Source organism: Falco cherrug, chromosome 6, assembly GCF_023634085.1.
Source record: "Falco cherrug isolate bFalChe1 chromosome 6, bFalChe1.pri, whole genome shotgun sequence".
Taxonomy (NCBI): domain Eukaryota; kingdom Metazoa; phylum Chordata; class Aves; order Falconiformes; family Falconidae; genus Falco; species Falco cherrug.
In genome coordinates this window covers 31,297,648-31,317,104 of record NC_073702.1, presented here as the reverse complement: position 1 = coordinate 31,317,104, position 19,457 = coordinate 31,297,648, and the positions used below count along the sequence as shown (strand labels likewise).

Here is a 19,457-nt window from a genome sequence, read left to right as displayed (position 1 = left end):
AAAAAGTAAAGATTCATCAACTCCCAAAATATTTTTAGAGAAAAACCCAAACCTACTCTAAAAAATGTGCATGTCTTTTAGCAAAAATACATTGTTTCATAAATGTGTTGGAGAATTGCATTTTGCTTGGAGCCCGGATTTGATGTGCACAAGTTAACAAGGGAAAAGATTTTAAAAAAATAAAATTCTAATCCTCAACCGGATGAGTCTTGGAGAGACAGGCCTGCTGTATGAAATGCTTGAAGGAAAAAACCTGCACAGTTGCTGTTGGTAATAGAATTGGACTCTGACCTTAAAACTGAATTAGACCTTCCTGTTTTGAACGCCTCTCCTTGGAGAGAAAAATAATTTGCAGGTTTGAATTAATGCAGTTGGTAGGATACAGAAACTGCCAAAGAAATGGACCTCTTTTGTCAAAGAAAAGAATGGGAAGAATTGCCAAGCCAATGTAAACAATAGTGAAAAGAGCAATACTGGAAAAGTCAGCTCCTTTGAAGGAACAGAGCTGAATACCTCTGTAATCTGTCAATTTACTGGGCTCCAACCATATTTATTCTACTGTTGAAAAGAAAAGGTAAGGGCAAAGGGTGGGGGAAAAGCAGTGGCTCGGGAAAAAAAGTGTAGACTTACAGTGCGGCATAGCTGATGGCCGCCTTTTCCAATTAGAAGAAACGATCTGCCTTAGTGCCACAATGATCTATCCCCATATCTGGAATCTAGGGTGGGCGACCGCTGCGTAGTAATGCAGACTTAACCTGCACATGTCTCTGACCTCTGTGGAATTTCAGTTTCTAGAACAAAGCAGCAAAGTTGCATAGCACAAGCAGAGGGACTAATGAATTCTGGATGCAGTAGCATAAAGTGTACATTGCACATATGGCAAGCTACCTGTGCATGCTAAATTCACTACTTTCAGCCCAGTTAGGCTTACGTATTGTGTGTAGGGCATACATGGTAGTTCTGATGTGCCCCAGTTCAGCTGGATTTGCTGCATGTGTGTTGTGAACAAAAGCATGGTAGAGAGATGGAAGCCCTACCTCTTTCATATATGTCTTCATGTCTGTATATCTTTCTTCTCAGTCGCATCTGCATTTATGTTTTTGAGTTTGCAGACTGCAATGGTGCTTTGATGCCTGAATTTTTTTCTCAACTGACTTGCTTCCATTTTAATAGTCCTCCAAAGTTTTGTTGTTCTCCTGTTTCTGCACAAGTCACTGGAGTTACTGATAACAGAAATTTGATGAAAAAAACCCCCATACCTGTGCTAAAGCATGTATCAGTTAAGATAAAAGCTATTTTATGCACTTTAAGATCAATACAACATTTTAATAATTTTTTTGCTTTTATAAAGGACTTGGGTACAGGGATCTCCCATCCTTTCTTTGCTGATATCGAGACCGGTTTATTCCAGCTCTTGCATTTGAATTCAAATACAGAGCTTTTCTAAACCCTTCAGAATGAGTAGAGAAACTAAGGACAGTTGGATGCAGTCACTTAGGGGGCAGAAGGCAGTAAATATTTTAGCATTGTTGAGAATGTGAATGAAGTTAGCAGTCAGCTCTGAGTGGTATGGTTTCTCCTTTTTTTTGTGTGAATGTAGCAAGAAATGTATCTGTTAAGACTGGCTTTCCATAATTGCTGACTTCTACTAGGAAGAAAGATTTTTTGCAGTTATCTTTTAATTGTGTTGTTTTCTTTAAGCATTTAGAGAAGGTTGTTACTGAGTGCTGCTTGACTCTTGGTGAGAGCTTAAAATCTAAAATTCCTCTCAACTTTTTCCTGTGGTGAACCTCAATACTTTTAAAATGTCAAATCAAACCAAACCAGAGCAGAAGATACTTTTAAAAGATTTTTTTTTGCTTATCCATACACCTGAGTTAAAGTATTTAACTCTGACCTTTTCTGCTGTGAGAAGGGGAAAAAAGATGGAGTAGACATTCTCCAGTCAGGATTGCACTGCATGACAGTTCTTTCCCATGAACTGTAAAGTCTTCTCTTCAGTATTTTGTGGTGGTCTGTTAATAAGCTTTTATGAAAAACTTGTGAAGTATGCTTATAGTACTTCTTGAATTGATGTGTTGGGACAACTGTAGGTTTCATTCCAGCAAAATCCTGTGCTGAAACATGAGATTGGCCTTGGTAGATTTGGCCGTAAGGCAAATGGCCAGCAGCAGCTGCTAAGGGAAGAAACAGGTACAGACAGGCACATCGCAGTATTTACCTGAAGTTTCACAAATGTCTATAATACGTGGTACAAATATTCCTGAACTAGGTATTTTCTAGACATAGTAGACTTTCATGACACTTATTCCAAGAATTCTTTCTATTTTTGAACCCAAATACACAGTGTTTTATGTTTTATATCGTGCATCAACATGTTAATGACAAGTTAACAGCTTAGCTGCATATGGTGTAAAACGCTTATCTGCTGTTGTTTATTTTAAATGAGGTCCTGCTAGTCTCATCAGTGCTTACAGTGTTGTAGGAAGTAAAAACAGTGAAATGTCATTTCCTATTTGAGTGGAATGAAAAAATGAACAACTTTGGTATCAATCTTAGCATATTTGTTGTTTTCTTCCTTCTAGGATTCTTAAGTCTGCTCTGGCTTTCACAGAAGGGATGTTCACACACTTCTTGCCTTTGGTCATTCACATTTTTTCTCAACTTTCCAACTTTTTTTCTGCCGTGCCTCGTTGAGTAACATAGGCAGCGGGAGGCAGTTGGGCATTGCTTCCTTACTTGATAGATTTTGGAGGTGAGGGGCAAGTGGGAAGCAAAGTCAAACAGAGCAAGGCCTGGGAACTCAAATTGAGTGAAATCTTTATCAGCAAGCATTTTTTTAAGCAATACACTTCCAATTTTAGTCAAGGGTATAAGCCATAGTGTGGTTTTGGAGAAGTTATTTTGAATGGAGTTTGTTCTTAATCCATGACATGTTTAAATGGAAAGGATTCTATTTAAAAATGTATTTAAAAAAATATTAAAGCAGTTAAGTTTAAAGACAAACTCAGGTGTTTTTTCTGTTACAGGAATAGGGAAGAGAATACCTGCTTTTAGATGGGGAGAAGGAAATACATATTGTTTTCTGAAATGAGCTGGGGAGAAGGGCCAGATAGGTGACTGCATCAGTTTGCAAAAAGAAGAGTTAATAACACAATAACTACATAACTTTTGATTTTAGGGTGGGTGGATAATTCTTGCTTGCATAGAAGATAAATTGTTCAGTCTCTAATAATTGTTTATCAGAGTCAGGAAATTGAGTTAATGATGTTAAGAATAACTGGAGGGAAGAAACATTCATCCTGATTTTCAGGTCAGTTAAGAAAATTTGCAAGTTTTGCCAACCTTAATTATGAGCCTTTTGTGCTACTGAACGTGTTCAGAAACAATTTCTGAACTGGATCTGTAATTCCACAATGTAACTTTGCCACGTTTATGGCAAGTATGTAGGATGTGGCTGCTTAATTAAGAACATATTCAATGTAGTATTTGGCAGTACAGTACAGATTTTACTGATCTACAGATCAGTAGACGTTTTTATTTTTTTCTTTTGGTGGTGGTGGTGTTTTGTTTGTTTGTTTGTTTGTTTTCCCCTTCAGGTCTCATACTGAGCGATACTAGCATTAGGAGAGTGTGTGTGAATTCTGGAATGTCTTGTCATTCAGATCCTATATTCATGCATGGGTGGCTTTAAATTTGTGCTGTGAACTTCAGCTGTCTTGGCTTATTTCTAGTGATTTTCTGTTTTAATACTTTGTTAGCCAAAAGATGAAAATTTTGAAGGGTAAATATCCATTAAATATCTGTACCTCTTTCCTTACTCTTTTGCATGACTTCTTTCTCTCAATAACAACAAAAACAACCAGTGAAGGAGCATCTAAACCAAAGCAGCTTTCCCAAAAGTTTCTCCTCAGGCTCTGAGTTTATATGAAAAGACTTACTCAAATGGGATGCTCTTACTTTACAGAGCTGTGAACAGTCTGTAACTGACTACTTGGAACAGGAATTTGCTTTCAGAGTAAATACAATAAATGGTACTTGCGATTTTGTAATGGATCTTGATATAATTATTAACTTGTCACGTGTCTCTCCCCTATTGCTTCTCCATCAGTTAGGTGTTTCAGAGACTTATGCAAAAGCCAATGTTTGGAAGAGGGGTAGGGGCACAGTCTGTGTTCTCTTTAATAGAATCATAGAATCATTTAGGTTGGAAAAGACCCTTAAGATCATGGAGTCCAACTGTTAATGTAGCAATGCCAAGTCTACCACTGAACCATGTCGCTAAGGTCCACATCTACACATCTTTAACATACCTCCATGAATGTGACTCAACCAATGTGTTGTCTTATGAGATGCATGAGAGAGACTGACAGAGAGGGGTTAACTTTTGTTTTACAGGTTACCCAGGTTATTCATGCTGTTTTTAGTGGAGCTATGGGAAGGAGACTAAGGGCAGGGCAAGATGTGGTGTGAATGCTCCTCTCACCATGCCTTTGTGATTCTTCAGCTTCTGAAACTGCTCAAGCCCTTGGGCTCCTCTGAGAGCTTCCACTGTCAACTGGTCCTTGCCAGTGACTGAATCTCTTTTTACCCCAATGTTTATGAATAAAAGGTTGTTGAAATTATTTGATGTAGTTAAGTTCTTACAGGCCTATACTGTAGTAGAGATTTTTTCTTTTTATTTTAAACATTTACTCTTCTTGTTACTGTATATTAAATAATTTTTTTAAAAAAACCCTCTAAACCATAAAATAACAAAATCTTAAATGTTACAGTTCTTGGAAGCAGAACACTAGTTAAGGCATTAGTATGTGTAGCTAACATTTGGGGGAAAAAGCTATCTGTAACAGGAAATTGGAGTTGTTACCTGAAAATCTCCTGTCTTACTGTTACTCTCTCATAGTAGTTCTGCTACAATTTTGTAGATGTTATTTGAAACAGCTTCTAAATGAAACCCTTGACTGTCCTTGCTGTGTAAAAGGTCTTGTGTGTCTGCTCCACCCCAGTAAAGAAGGTGTGTTAAGATTAAGAAAATAAAACAAAAAGGCCTTCCCCAAATAAAGTAACCAACCAGCCAATCCCCTCTTGAAATACCTTGTTAAGCCTACTGGGAAGTGAATAGAGTAATTTTGCTATGAAAAGAAATTGTATTGGGCAATAAAATTTTGTCCAGTTTTCTTTTATGTTTAATAGAACATAGGAAAGGAGAGTGTTATTGATTATATAAAGACCTGGTTTTGCTGTCTTGATTTTATATTTTGGAAGGGAGTGTTAATCACACTTTGCCTTTTCTGTTATTTGACATTTCAACTGATAGAGAGGACTTTTTCACTGCAGACTAGGTCTTCAATAACAACATTCTTATGTTTGACATGTGAAATGTGACCTTTTTTACTTAGTTATTGAGCCCAGTTTTAAATAATAATATTTAAAATTAATTGATAAATGATGTTATTTAAGACTTACAGAATAGCCCCCCTCCCCCCATCCCCAGAATACATGGGCTGATGATGAATCTTTCCAGAATCTGGAAGTAACTTTATTCCTGGTGCTTATATCATAAATTTTAATTTGTAGTTTTATTTATTAATTATTTTCAGTGATGTTAATACGTGGTGCCTAATTATAAAGATAATTGTGGAACATTCTGTCCAACTGAATTGGAATTGAACACAGATGTTACTATAGCTGAAACTCGGGAATTAGCAGTCTTCCATCTTCTCCCCTCCTTTCTTTTGAGTCTTATAGCCTGCAGATCTGTCTCTGCCAATTTATTGCTGGATTTCTACTGTGTGTTTCATTTGGAGAGTAGGAATTAATGTGATAAAACACAGGGTATTTGTTAGTGCATTTAAGGGGGAAAGAAAGGGTGGCTGACCTCCAGGCAGAAGCGTGTATGTGTACAGTGCAGGGCAGTTATCATGGATATGTCTGTTTTTGTTAAATGTGTTTAATGGCTGTTGCTAAATGAAATGTAGTAACTAATTCTTAGTTTGTTGTTTTGACTCTTACTACATTGTGCAATTGATTTGTTTGTTGGAGTTTTGTTTCTTGTTAAGCTGTTGAGTTACAGTGCTGCCCTTCAAGAGATGTGGAGATCATGTCAGTTGCTAACTTATAAATAGGAATTGTCCATGTACTATTGGTGTTTATTAATCAGGGTTAGGAGAAAATGAATGAGACTTAAAATAGCTTATTGCTACAGTATGCTGGAACGTTAATGTCTTTACTTTGTACGTGGTTTGTTTCTTATTTCTACAAATGCCATAACCTATATGACTTTTCCTCCTTAGTTTGTATAGCTTGACATGGTTTTCTTGGGTTTTATGCTGCTTAAACAACTAGGCTACAGCAGCAAGTCATAACTAATCATTGTATTAGTAGCCCATAGCGTTCTAATCTGTATCTTAAATGGATTTCCCCCCCACCCCCTTCAACATCGATATTTAGAGAGTGTTTCACCGTCGAAGTTTGTAGTCAGAAAACCACATAAAACTTAATTGAGAAGATTAGTACAGCAGGGCATATCTTGTTTCGTTTCAGTACAAGGATTTGTGCTAAAATGTGAAGAATTGTATTTTTTTATGCTGTGAAGATCACAAGTTTTTACTTATTTCATTCTTCCATGACAGCATATGAATTCAGATTACTTACTGTGAAGTTGTAAATGTTCTTAAAGCATATAGTGGAGATTTTCCTTTTTTAATTTTTTTTTTTTTTAAGGTATGGCCAGTAAGAAAATTAATTTTTTTAGTGGATCTTTAATGATACAGGTAGAATATGTGTTTTTACAGGTAATATACAGGTAAAATCACACTTGTAAAGCTGCATTAAAAAGTGATAAATCTTTTAAAGAATTGATATTGTAGTTGAATGATACAAGTATTTCAGTGAATTCATAATGAGCATGTGTGCTTTGTATTCCATTAATTGAATGCCATCACAGTTAAAAAAAAAAACAACAAAAAACCTACAATCCCAAAAATTGTGTAAAGCTTTTTTTCTGTTATACCAGTTACAAACAGGGGACATTGAAAATTCTTCCTTGGAATGAGCAGAAACATCGTGAAGAAGATTGGTGTGAAAAAGCAGAATGCAGGTAAGTATGTAGAAATAGCAAAAAGTTTTTTCTATATTTATGTGTGTTTCAAATAAGGAATTTACTTATTAATTTTAAAATGTGGGAAATGCCCAGTAGGACTCACTTCTTAATTTTGTACATGCTGACTTGTGTTTTAAGCTTTCTTAGTGAGACTGACTGAGCAAATACTCTTTAATATTAAAGCATTATGTTTGGATTGATTGTGTGATGCATGCCTCTTGTAAATGCATGGTAGCCGGGGGAGGGAGGTTACTCTTGGAATTCCTGAATTATTTATTTATTTTCTCCTGCCCCCTTATTTGTCAGCTGTAATGTTGTCATAGCAGCATTAATGGATCACAAAACTGCCTCTTGCTGTGTGAGGAACAGATGGGAAGCAGAGGTTTGTCTTTAGTAGAGAGGATTCTTTCTTTCGTGATCTGCATCATGTTTTGAAACTCTTACTTGTCACTTTGCTGACAAAAATGAATATTTGCTGTGATTGGCATTTGAATCTCATGAAATAATTGGTGTAGTGGTAGGTTGATTGTATCATTTTCTTTCAGAACGACCAGAAAAATATAGGAAAAGACTGATGTGAAAAAAATACAAACAAATCTACACTTAAACATATGCTGACTCTTTTTTTTTTTTTTTTTTAAGGGTAATTGTTGAACCAACTTTACAAGATGAAGGCGAATTTCTGTATGAAATGCAACATGAGTTACTGAAGTACAGGACTACTGACCTTTCAGTTAATCTTGTTACTGATTGGTATTTGAGCAGAGCACAGGAAATTGAAAAATATGCAATGCAGGTGAGAATAGCAGTGAAAAAATAGTGATGGCTGACTCAGGCTGACCAGCCTTCTTCAGCAGAATCGTGTGTTAACGGGCTGCTTTTTGCTTGGTGACATACACTGTCTCAATCTTTGTTATGGCTTTTGAAGTACTTGGTTTGTTGTTGGTTTTTTTTTTTTTTAATGTTTGCCCCAAAGTTTACTTAGCCAAATAATTGATCTGTAGGAATGACCAAGAAGCTAGTAGATTGCCTTTCACTTGGCTTACCACAGCAGATCGTAGCACTTCTGTAGTCCATGGAAAATATTCACCATTACATTTTATGTTTGTAACCAAGGGAGGGAATTTGGTGCACAGGGTATTGAGAAACATGGTTTTATCTGTTGCATGATACAGTGTCATATGTATCGATAAGTGACAGTCACATGTGTCACTGTCGTATGCCAATATGTAGTACTGTCATCATTGCTTTCTGGTAGGTTATTTGTGTGTCTGTGGGACTACCATGCAGCTTATTTTTGCTTTTATTTTCTTCATATTTTTCAAAATGTTTGAAGATCTGTGTGGTAAAGACAAGCATTGCAAGTAAGAAGAGAGCTCACCACTGACGTGCTCTGGTATTTTATTGCTTCACAAGCTAATTTACCTGCATGGAAAGGAGGTTGGCTGGAACTATGAGTTAGTTCTGATGGAGGAGTTTTTTTATTCTTGAAGTTTATAGTCCTCCAAGTCTCTTTCATCATAGTTTGCTGTGATCTTAACAGCCTATCAGTAGGTATGGAAATAAAAGTAACTTCCAAGGATCAGTTATTTTACTAACATATAAATGAAATTGTGTTCTTCTCTTCCAGACCTATGTCTGCCTCACTGAATACTTACAGCCAATCTTGCATTCTCTGAAATTGAAATAGAATCTTCCATATAGAGGCATTTTTGGTCACCAGGGAAAAAACTGTCACTGTTCTCTGTGAAGTGAAATGCAATAATTAAAATTATTAATTCATGGTCAGCTAGAAAAGTCATGTTACATGCAGAGGTTTTCATAACTTCAGTCAGTTAACTGATTATCTTAGTTTAAAGCATTCCTTTATATTCTGTGCAGTGAGATGAGTTGATGTATCTGTGTGTGTGGTCTCCAGAAGGAATAGTATTCTCCTAATTTACATGCATTAGTGAGATGCATCTGGGTCAAAAGCCTATAATGGTGTCATCCACTAAGATTAAAAACTATATTTGGACTTTATAAAGCTGAGAAGAGCAATCCATGTAGGAATATAGTCTACAAAAACTTCTAGGAACTTAGAATTGCCTATTAAACAAAAACGGAAAGAAAATAGACACAGAAACAGGACACAGATCAGACTTGAAGTTGATTTTTAGCAAACAGTTGTACAGCAGAGTTTTTAATTATTTTTCAGGTGGACTGTGCTCTGTCCCTTGTTCGTCTTGGCATGGAGAGGAATATTCCTGGTCTGCAGGTGCTTTGTGACAATCTGATCACTCTTGAGACAATAGTTTATGAGACTGATGGTGATCGAACCTTAACTTTGAAGGAACTTCTGGAGATGAAAGACATTGAAAAGCTGAGACTGTTGATGAGGAATGTAAGTGTTGTGAATAAAGCAGTAAGTATACCTTGATTTCCAGTAATTCAGGTTATCCTAGATCCTATGTAAAGATACTGTTTGTGGCTGACATTTTTCTGGTGAAACTTCATTTTGAATTCAACACTTCTGTTGTTGCTTTTTTGTTGTAGTGGAGGGGTTTTTATCTGTTTTTAACAAAAGTTAAAATGTCTTGGTTTTCTTAAAGACCTGTTCTTTATCCTAGGCACAGGACTAAACAGTAATGAATCTAGTCTTTTGAAAGCTGTGAATTGCTTCTTCATTGACCCTTTCTAAAGGATCTTTAGTGTCACTGTCAATGGTGCTGCAGATGCAACAACACTGAATTTTTTCCTTGGATATTTTTTGGTGTCTTTAAATATTAGCAAAAAATCTTAATATTTGCCTCTGCAGCATATATGTGGTTTTTGTCTTCCCTGCGTTCAGCCTGCGCATGGCATTTCAACCTCTTGGAAAGTTTGAAAAACACCTAGAGATTGAACAGGGCTCTGAAATTCAGTCAAATAATAAATATTTAAGTATGAGAAGATAATGCTCAGAACTTTCAAATTTTTGCTAGGATTTATGTAACCACTCGTCATTTGTTTTTCTGTCTTGCATTCTTGCATGCTGAAAGTAATGCTACTCTGACATGAACGCAAGCCGAGCTTTCACTCGTTATGAAATTGTAGGAGGAAGACAACTAGGCTTTCCTCATGCAGTGGGCTTTACTTCTGTACTGCTTGCTTTCCCCAAGCCATTGGGCAGCAGAAAGATGATGGATTATTTCAGTGTTTTATGATGCGGTGATCTGTGCAGCAGTGGTAAATGTCATGCTTCAGCTGTTGTTTGTGATAGGTGAAGATGCTGTTGCAGTTGTAATGATCAAAATACTTTGGGTTTGGTTTTTTTTTTTTTTTGTTTTCTTGTTTGTTTTGGACAATGAAACTGAATTTGTTCTTTTTTGTTTTCTAATTCATTGTGCTTTCCAGTCCTCTGATGAAAAATATGTGAATAATGTTTACCAGTGGATGATCCCTTTTCTCCACCGCTGTGAAAATCAGTCCCCCGGTCTTGCAAATTCACTTTTAAAAGAATATTTAGTAACCTTGGCAAAGGAAGACCTGAGGCTACCTCTGAAGATATTTCAGAATTCAAAACCTGCTGTAAGTGTAGAGCCTTGATGATTCTACTGGTTTATTAAGAAATTTCTGTATTGAACAGGTGAATTCATAAATAGGGTTAGTTAATCTTCTAAATCTGATTGTTTCTCTGATATTTCCCTTCTTTTTGGACCAAGTATTTGTTACGTTTTCCAAAACATTTAATTAAAAAATATTGCAGCGTAAGTTATAATGCATCAACTGTCCTTGATAAGATTGTCAAACTAATGTAAATATCATCTTGACCTAGTAGAACAAAAATTATTGTAAAGATTCTTCTTGAAGTAATTTTCTGGTGATGTGTTTAAAGTAAATCCCTGGTATTTTGACTTTTTAAAAAATGGATAAGGAAGAGTTTCCAATTTTATCTGATTTCGCCTGAGGAAAAAAAAGTTACTAGCAGTGCACTTAAAGTTATTCCACTCCCCTGCTGCCCCTGCCCCTGTCTTTCCATAACAAATGTAAAGAATAAAATGGGGGCCATTAGGATGGACCCAAGAGTTCAATGAATAAGTGTTGAAGTTAATTTCCATGTGAGTATTTCATGCTGCTTCTACATTTTGAATAATTATTCCAGGTCACATAAGCACATTTTTGCATACTACTGAACATTCTAAGTGTATAGACAGAAAATAGTCAGTGAAGCAAAACTACAGCTATTTTATGTGTATTGTTATTGTTGTACATATTAAATAAATGTGACAAATGTTTGCAGCAGTTGCCTTCCTCCGCCCTGCACCCTCTCCATCTCTCAAATTCAAGAAGGGTATAATGGCGTACTACTGTTCTTTCAAGCATGTGCAGTGTAGGAAACCAGCCAAATTATGTTTCATGTTGTAACTTCAACAGGTACTTCACTCAGTTGTTAGCAGGAGATGTTATACTTACAACTAAAGACAATTCATTTACTTGGAATACGTATCTTTATCTATCCAGAAGAAACTTGACTGTTGAATTAGAAACAGAAAACTAAAAATAATGTGCTTTCTTTTCTTGTTAGTGTCAGCCAAAAATTATTTCTGATCAAGACCAGCTTATGATTACAGCATTGGAATGTATTTATAGTTGTGAACGAGATGACCAGCTCGCGCTCTGTTATGATATTTTGGAATGCCTTCCACAAAGAGGATATGGGTAAACATTTTCAGCTAGCTATTTGTAAATATTTTAGGTATGTTAAATACAGTTGTGAAGTAATGCTTCAGAAGTAGTTGTTAAGTCACAAAAGGAGAGATGATGTTACTGGAATTTTCTGTCCTGGTGTGAGTTGCCGTGTGTGTGTGCATCTGTGTGTGTGTGCGTCTGTGTGTGCTTGTGCTGTATATGTACTCTACCAGATAACGCAACAAAACAGGATTTAAAGTAGCAGCCTAGACCAAGGCTTCTGTATTAGAATCTTAGGCTTTTATAGCCTAGTGAGTTGGACTGGCTGTTAGTGCTGTCTTGTTGGACGACTTACTGTTAGTGGTGTCTCACACTTAGCTATAATCAGCAATATGGCCCTATGAGAGAGGTCTCAGTATGGAAGATCTATATGAAGGATAAGTAATTCTTGAGAAAGTGAAAGCATGAGGAAGGGATGTAAGCTATTCTCCCCAGTATCTTTTACATGTAGGAAGGAGAGAGCCTGAGAAAAGTCTAGGAAGAAGGAAAAGTTCTGTTCTTTGGAGACCGAGGGACCCCTCAATTTTAGCTATCCTTCCAGCAGGAAGCCAACAGTTTTATTCTTTCAAGTGAACATATATTTGATTTTCATCAAGGAATGTTTCAAACTGCTTATCTGTACGTCTATGTAATAGGGATTACATGAAGAAATTACAAGTAGTGTGTGTGTGTATATATATATATAATGTTAATTGTATATTTTTTTGCAGGCCTGAGACAGATAAAACGAACACTCTTCATGATAAAGTAGATGAACTGGAACAAATCCTTAGGTATTTAATTTTGTGAAAATAATGTATTCTTACAGAAGTCATTAGGCATAGCCAAGAATATTTTTATGACAAGAAAGTAGCAAGAATATTTTCCTTGGTTTTAATGCTGTCAACAAGATAATATGTAAGTTTTTTGTGGTCATAAATTATGAAATTTTGAATGGTTTTATTTTTTTGAATATTGTAAAACTGCATGGGTATTTTCCTTGGAATACAAGTAATTTTGGTTGTGTTTGTGGTTTTTTTGGTTGGTTGGTTTTTGTTTTATAAAGGGAGAGGAAGGTTACCCTGGAGATTTGTTTTGGTCATGATACTCCGTAATGCTTTGAATAAGGGAAAACTTGTTGGTGATATGCATTTACCCTACAGCTTTTTAAAATTTTTTAAAAAATGTATTTAATAAATACTGTTACTCTGGCTAATCCATACTTTTATAGACTTTATAGAGACTGTTTGCATTTGCAGTACATTGTCTGAGACAGCTTTAAAACCGCTAAGGTAGAGGTAGTTGTACAACTGTGCAGGATTCAAAAATGTTGACTATTTATTTACAGTGTGTCAGAGCTGTTGGAGAAACATGAACTTCAGAAACCTGTTTCCTTCGTGAAAGACACAAAAGACAATGCAGAGGAGGCACGGAAGCTGATGGTTAGGCTGACAAGGCACACAGGTCGCAAGTTAGTATTCAAAGGGGGATGGGAGATAAGGGGGAAAGGACGGTAAGGTAACAGTACTTATTGTCAGGGAGCGTCCCTGCCTGTTTTGCAGCAGGGAGCTGTAGTGTACAAACTAAACACGGTGCACATAAAACTCATTTCTTAAACTGATGATTAACATGGTTAGTGTTCTGGCTGCAATCTCCACATTCAAAGAACTGTCTTGCTTTAAACCTATCTCAATATGTTTGTGTATTGCCTAAAAGGTGTACTGGCTGCAAAATACTGTAAGATCATGAATAGTAGAAGTTAACGTATTGTAAATGAAGTTCTTTAAGACCTATGAAATTTTATTGTAAGTGTAGGATTTGTAAAATAATAGTTTCTGGTTTTTGATGTGTTTTCTTAGGAGCTCTTGTAATAGGGCAATTTATTGATTGTATGTATTGATTCTACTTCTTATATTTCCAGTATAATTTTTCAAATTTTCTATTTAAGAAAAACTACATTTAATTTGTCTTCCAACTGTAGACGAATTATTATACAGCTCACTGTGGTTTGTTGTTTTTTTCTTTTTCTTTCTCTTAGTTATGTATTTCTCGTATTTAAAGTAAATGTGCACAACAGTGTATTGGTGATGGTAGAGTAGCATTTCGCTTGGACGTACTGAAAGCTTTAAGACTTGTAAAAACATTGCTTTAGAAAGATCAAGTTAATGCCTCTGTAGGAAAAATGTTGATTTATTTTCTAAATTATTTTGTGGAGACCCTTTGCTTTGCCAAAACAAAAGCTAATGCCACATGAGAAAATCGCTATTAGCTGGACTAGTCTGTGTACCTTCAAGTCTTTTAATTGGAAAGGCTCAAGATAATGTCAAAAAACCTTAGTAGTAAAAACTCTATGAAAGGTTTTGATAGAGCACATGAGGTTGTAAAGGAAGCTTTGTGAGTAAACAGATGTGTGGAATCAGAGGGTCAAGAATCTGAATAACATTCCAGTTTAAGGAACAAAATAAACTTGCAGCTGTATTCTTCTGTGCTTGCATGCAATTGATTAGTTCTTTAAGATTGCTTATAATGAACAGCACTTTAATGATTCTCAGTTGCTGTTAAAAACTTTTTACCCAGCTGTTCTTGGATCAGTATGAAGTTAGCACTTCCAGCTTTTTGATGTACTGCTGGAAATTAGCAAAACCTACTTGAGGGATTTTGATAAAGATTGCTTAAATCTCTGTGTTATTCCACAGAAAAAACACTTTGGGTACTACACTGTTATCATCAATTTTATCCCACAGACACTGTTTAAATGTTAATTAATATTAAAAGCATTCTGTCTTTAAATCACTTCTCGTTAAAAGTCCAATTAAAGATTTAAATACTGTTTGTGAAAATTCATATTTTTGGTGATAGAACTGTAGTGCATCTACATCTTTTCTTTAAGTCTGTTGAGGAAGAGAATATTTAATTTTAAAAATGTTTGTAGGCAACCATCTGTCAGTGAGACACACTGGAAGGAATTGCTCCAGGATATGTTAGACATGCAGCAGAAAGTATATACATGCTTACATTCAGATACTTGCTATGAGGTGAGTTTTATTTTTTCTTCCTGATTTATGTCCCAAGTAAGCTACAAATCCTCATTTCATATTGTTGCTCACAAATCTAAATACATTTTCATGTGTTGTGTTACTTGGTTGTCTGCTGGCTTTTTTACAGTATTTTCATTCAAGTCAGAAACTTCCTGTGTTAATTCATTTCATCAAAAGCTCCTCTAATAAATATACAGGAAATTTTTTCTAGATTTAAACTTTCTTTAGATGAAGTCAACTTCCTGAGACTTTATAATTGTATGTACAAATGTGTTTAGTATTAAACTCTTAAAACTAATGAAAATAAACAATCTTTTAGCTAAGTGTTATCTTTAGCCAAGCATGTTTTTTAAACATGAAGTTCTGGTTTGATAACATTATCCAAGATTATTATAGGATTATGGACTTTCTACTGCTTGTAATTGAGGTAAAATAATGTGAGGTAAAAAAAATCTAATTTCATTGAAGGAAAAAACCTACCAAACTTGCATGTACGTAAATCCAAAACGTATGTGATTAATATTTCAAAGGGCTTTTATTAGACTAATGTAGAATTTGCTGTGACGTGTCATTTATCTGCATTTTCACTTCAACAGCCTGCAGTTTTTTATAGGATGTGCCGTATCCACTATAATTGGTATTTAAATAGTCACATCTTTTAAAAGTTTAAGGTGTTTTACTGCAGTTGGCAGATTTAATTGCTTATGGCTAACAGTCTGATTAGCTCTTGGGAGAAGTTTTGAAAGCAAATTAGAAAAAAAACCCTGAACTGAAAAAGCAATGCTATTCAACCTGTATGGAAAAAAAAGTCATGATTTTTCTGTAGTTCTACAGTTTAGTGTTGCTCAAAGAGAACTGCATTGTATTTAATGGTCATGCTTTTGTGATAGGCTGTGGCTTATGGTACTTGGATTTTTTTTTTTAAGTGCATTTAAAAAAATTACAGTACTAGAGAATTCTGAAAATAATAGCATTTGATTTTTTCTGTTTTTAATATTTTGATTAATATTAAATTATTTTTTAACCTCTATACTATATGATTAAAAAACCCCACCACAACAAAGAGTTTTGAAAAAATTCATGTAGGAATGCTGCAAATCCTTTAAAATGTAGTGCCGTTGTATCCAATTATGCTTTGATAATTAGAAAATTGATAAATTGAGGCATTAAGGATTTGCAATCATATGTGAGGTTTTATGGGGATATTTTTTTTTTTAGCGTGATGCTTACTCTATTCTGCTTGCATGCAAAGTGAATCCTGTCCTCCTCAAGGACTTAATGTCCATACATTTTGAGAGGGGTAAGATGTATGTATGTGATCTTTAAGGAAAAAAGTGTCAGCTATCATACTTTGCATCTTTCACTGTTCCTTGAGGATTAATGTATTGTGAAATGGAATATGATCCAATTGTATGATGCTTTTTAAGAAGCACTAACTATGTTCCTTTCCCAGAGTATAAGATGATTTGCAGAGGTTCTTTCTAGTGAATAAATGCTTTAATTTCAGACGCAGTTGGACAGGGTGCTAGATAATTTCATTTATGCCCCCTTTCCCATGAAAGTTCTGACCAGATTACCTTTTGAGGTCCCTTCAACTGGGGCTTGACTATGACTCATTGACTCTATTTAATTTGTTAAGAAATTTAAAACTTTTTATAAAGGCCATATTGTTGCAGCTGTGATATTTTCTGAAATGATTAAATGCATATATTGCTCTTCATTAGGACAATACCGGCTGTGTTTTAAAAAAAAGTAAATTTGTTTTTGTAAGAAATTGAGATTATTTTGAGCATCTTGAAGTGGGCAAAACTTTGACCTGAAAGTAATAGTTAGGTGTTTTGTGGCAGGTGCTGGTATGCATATTGGTATGCATGCTTTGAAGATAGTCTTGATTCAAACTTAAAAACCATCTTATTTGCTGAGTTCTAAATATTTTACTTTCTTCAGGGACACAGCATTTTTTCACGTATATTCTTGGTTTTAAGGTCTTAATACCGAACTGCCTTTTCAGATTTGTACATCCTATTAACACCTCAGAATGCAGGTATAAATAATTTCCTCGAAGTCACACTGTAAAAAAGGCAGTCAATAAGTTGGTGTTGGTTGTTCCTTGCCACATCCTCCCCCCCCTCCCATCCTGTTCCCCCCAGAAGTAGAAATAATTAGCTATTAGTTAATTTTAGCTTTACTTTCATTTTTTTACCTTCATAGTGTACTGCATATTCATTTTCATTCACGTACAGGATTGGTTACAAGTTTCTCAGTTCTAATGGAAACTAGTGCACATCCTCAGATAGCACCACTGATGTTTTTTGCTACCTACGCGTGCTCCTCAAGTGGGGTTTTGCCCTCATTCAGTGGGGCTATTTGAATCAGAGGCCACAATCTCCCCCTGCCACAACTACCTTTGGAAATCCTCTTCTTGATAAAAGTTCTATTTTCTGCTTGTTTTAATCAAAAGGGGTTGTTCCATAGAACACAGATAAGCTTATCTGAAGCTGCTCCTGCAGACTGTTGAATTATTGTTCTTTCTTTTAGATATTCACAGAAAGTCTTTTATGCTCAAGCAGTATAGACAATATCCACTTGGCTGGGCAAATGATGCATTGCAGTGTTTGGTCAGTGGATCTACCAAGTGCATCAAAAGGGAAGCCACAGTACCGAGTCAACTATGCAAAAAGTATTGAACTAGTTTTGGCTGCTGGCAGAGAATATTTCAATTCTTCAACGAGCTTGACAGATAGCTGTATGGATTTGGCCAGGTATATTTACAATTACGATATACATAAATACATATTGCTCTTTTAATTGAAACGTGAATTTTGTTTCCCTGTAAGAGGGGGTGAATTTTAGGTGAGTTTATTTCTTTTCTTGTAAAATTATATGGTAAGTCAAAACAATACTTTCGCCTTCTGCAAAACTCTTCTGGTGTGTTGTTTTTTTGGGTTTTTTTGGGTTTTTTTTTTGTGGTTCCCCCACCCCTTGCTTTGTGTGTGTGTTCACCATTGCAGTTCCTGGTTGATGGAGTGATCTATTACAGAATTCAGGTTGAAGAACAAGAAGAAATGTGCAAGCCTTTCTCTGTGGATAAGAAGGTTTTCACTCATGTTACTTGGACCCTTTCCGCGTTATGACATTGAACACGATTGTGGCCCCCGGTTACTACCACAACAGAAAATAGCAATTTGCTGATTCTTTCATTACTTTTATTGTTTTGGTCTTTTCCAATTCTGAGAGTTCATTTGAGGCTATCTGTCTCTCTTTGTTGCATGAAGAAGTAAGACAATTCTTCACAATGCAGTTCAGCCATAGAGCAGCCTTGAAGGTTGCAGTGTGAATGTTCATTCTTGTATAAATTTAGACATGGAAGTATTTTCTTTTACAGATTAGATGCAGATAGGTAAAACAGTTTGGTATTACCTATGTAGAAGATTGATTCCTTGGCTTACCGTAAATATTTAAAATAGAAGCATGTCTTAGTATTTCCAGCCTTTCCCTTTTATTCTAAGAATTTGCTTTTCCATGGGTATTGTTATGTGTTAATCCAAATAAATTTTCCTTAAGGCACTTATTAAAAACAGAAACAAACAAACCAAAAAAACCCCCCCAAATCCCCACAAACACAAAAAAAAAGAACAAAAATAAAAAAAACCCACCCAACCAAACAAACCAAAGAAACGCAAAACCACAACTCAAACACCAAAAAACCAAAAGAAAATCCCATAACCAAACAAAAATATTTGTTTCAATTACAATGGAAGACATGTCAACTTTATAAAGTACTACTTTCACTTAATGTGAGTATACTGACCTACTAATTACAAGAAAAAAGTTTACTTATTTTTCTTCCCTTCAAGATACAAATTCATCTTGACACATAATGGTATGTACTACACGTTACCAGTTTGTGGGGGTATTTTTGAGTACTGACTACAGCAATACAGTCAACCTATTTGTAAGTAATTATTGTTTTTCAAATTAAGTTTTCCTCAATAAAATATTGTAAGTTTTATGGATTGACAAATCATATATTTTTTGTTAGAGATTAAGGGAAGAATACTTTTGCATTTTGCCTTGAGTAACAGTTATATTCTCCATAACTTAATTGGACAATGACTGAAAAAGCATTGGGTTTTTTCCTCCCTAATCACTCACAGCTTGTTTTTCTCATAAATACATGTGATGAGGATGAAGGTTTCTTTCTTTATTTGTGTGGGATTTTGTTGTTTGCTTTTTTAGTAAAGGCATTATTACCTCAGGTCAGTGTTGAAGGGTGGTCACTTTTACAGGAGTAAAAATGCTAGCTCTCTTTCTACCTTTTTATTGAAAGCGCAATTTATTGACTATCATTATTGCTTATAAGTGTTTGTTCTAGGTATATGCTTGCTTTGGAGGCTGAAAAGGCCCAAGAGTCACTGGCTTTTACTTTATTTTAAAATATATGAATATTTATATAAATATATAGATGTTTAAATTAGTTGAGGCTTTCTAACATTTTGGATACCAGGACAACTAGATAGTCTGTAAAAAAGTTGTGATCACAATGAAACATGCATAGACTGTTACAGTATCCAAATTACAACTGAATTTTATCTGTGTGCATATAATGGCCATCGTTAAAGTTTATG

At 35.3% G+C, this 19,457-nt stretch overlaps 1 protein-coding gene across 1 annotated transcript in view; it reads left to right on the top strand.

Moving 5' to 3' along the window:
- Nucleotides 1–19,457, top strand: part of NBAS (NBAS subunit of NRZ tethering complex) — a 183,678-nt gene that overhangs the window by 42,026 nt on the left and 122,195 nt on the right. Inside the window, exons 22-30 of the mRNA XM_055713511.1 lie at nucleotides 7,016–7,099; nucleotides 7,745–7,898; nucleotides 9,300–9,485; nucleotides 10,478–10,651; nucleotides 11,649–11,782; nucleotides 12,523–12,585; nucleotides 13,140–13,262; nucleotides 14,724–14,826; nucleotides 17,368–17,591. Coding sequence (XP_055569486.1) covers nucleotides 7,016–7,099; nucleotides 7,745–7,898; nucleotides 9,300–9,485; nucleotides 10,478–10,651; nucleotides 11,649–11,782; nucleotides 12,523–12,585; nucleotides 13,140–13,262; nucleotides 14,724–14,826; nucleotides 17,368–17,591 — 1,245 coding nt within the window. The remainder of the gene's footprint in view (nucleotides 1–7,015; nucleotides 7,100–7,744; nucleotides 7,899–9,299; nucleotides 9,486–10,477; nucleotides 10,652–11,648; nucleotides 11,783–12,522; nucleotides 12,586–13,139; nucleotides 13,263–14,723; nucleotides 14,827–17,367; nucleotides 17,592–19,457) is intronic.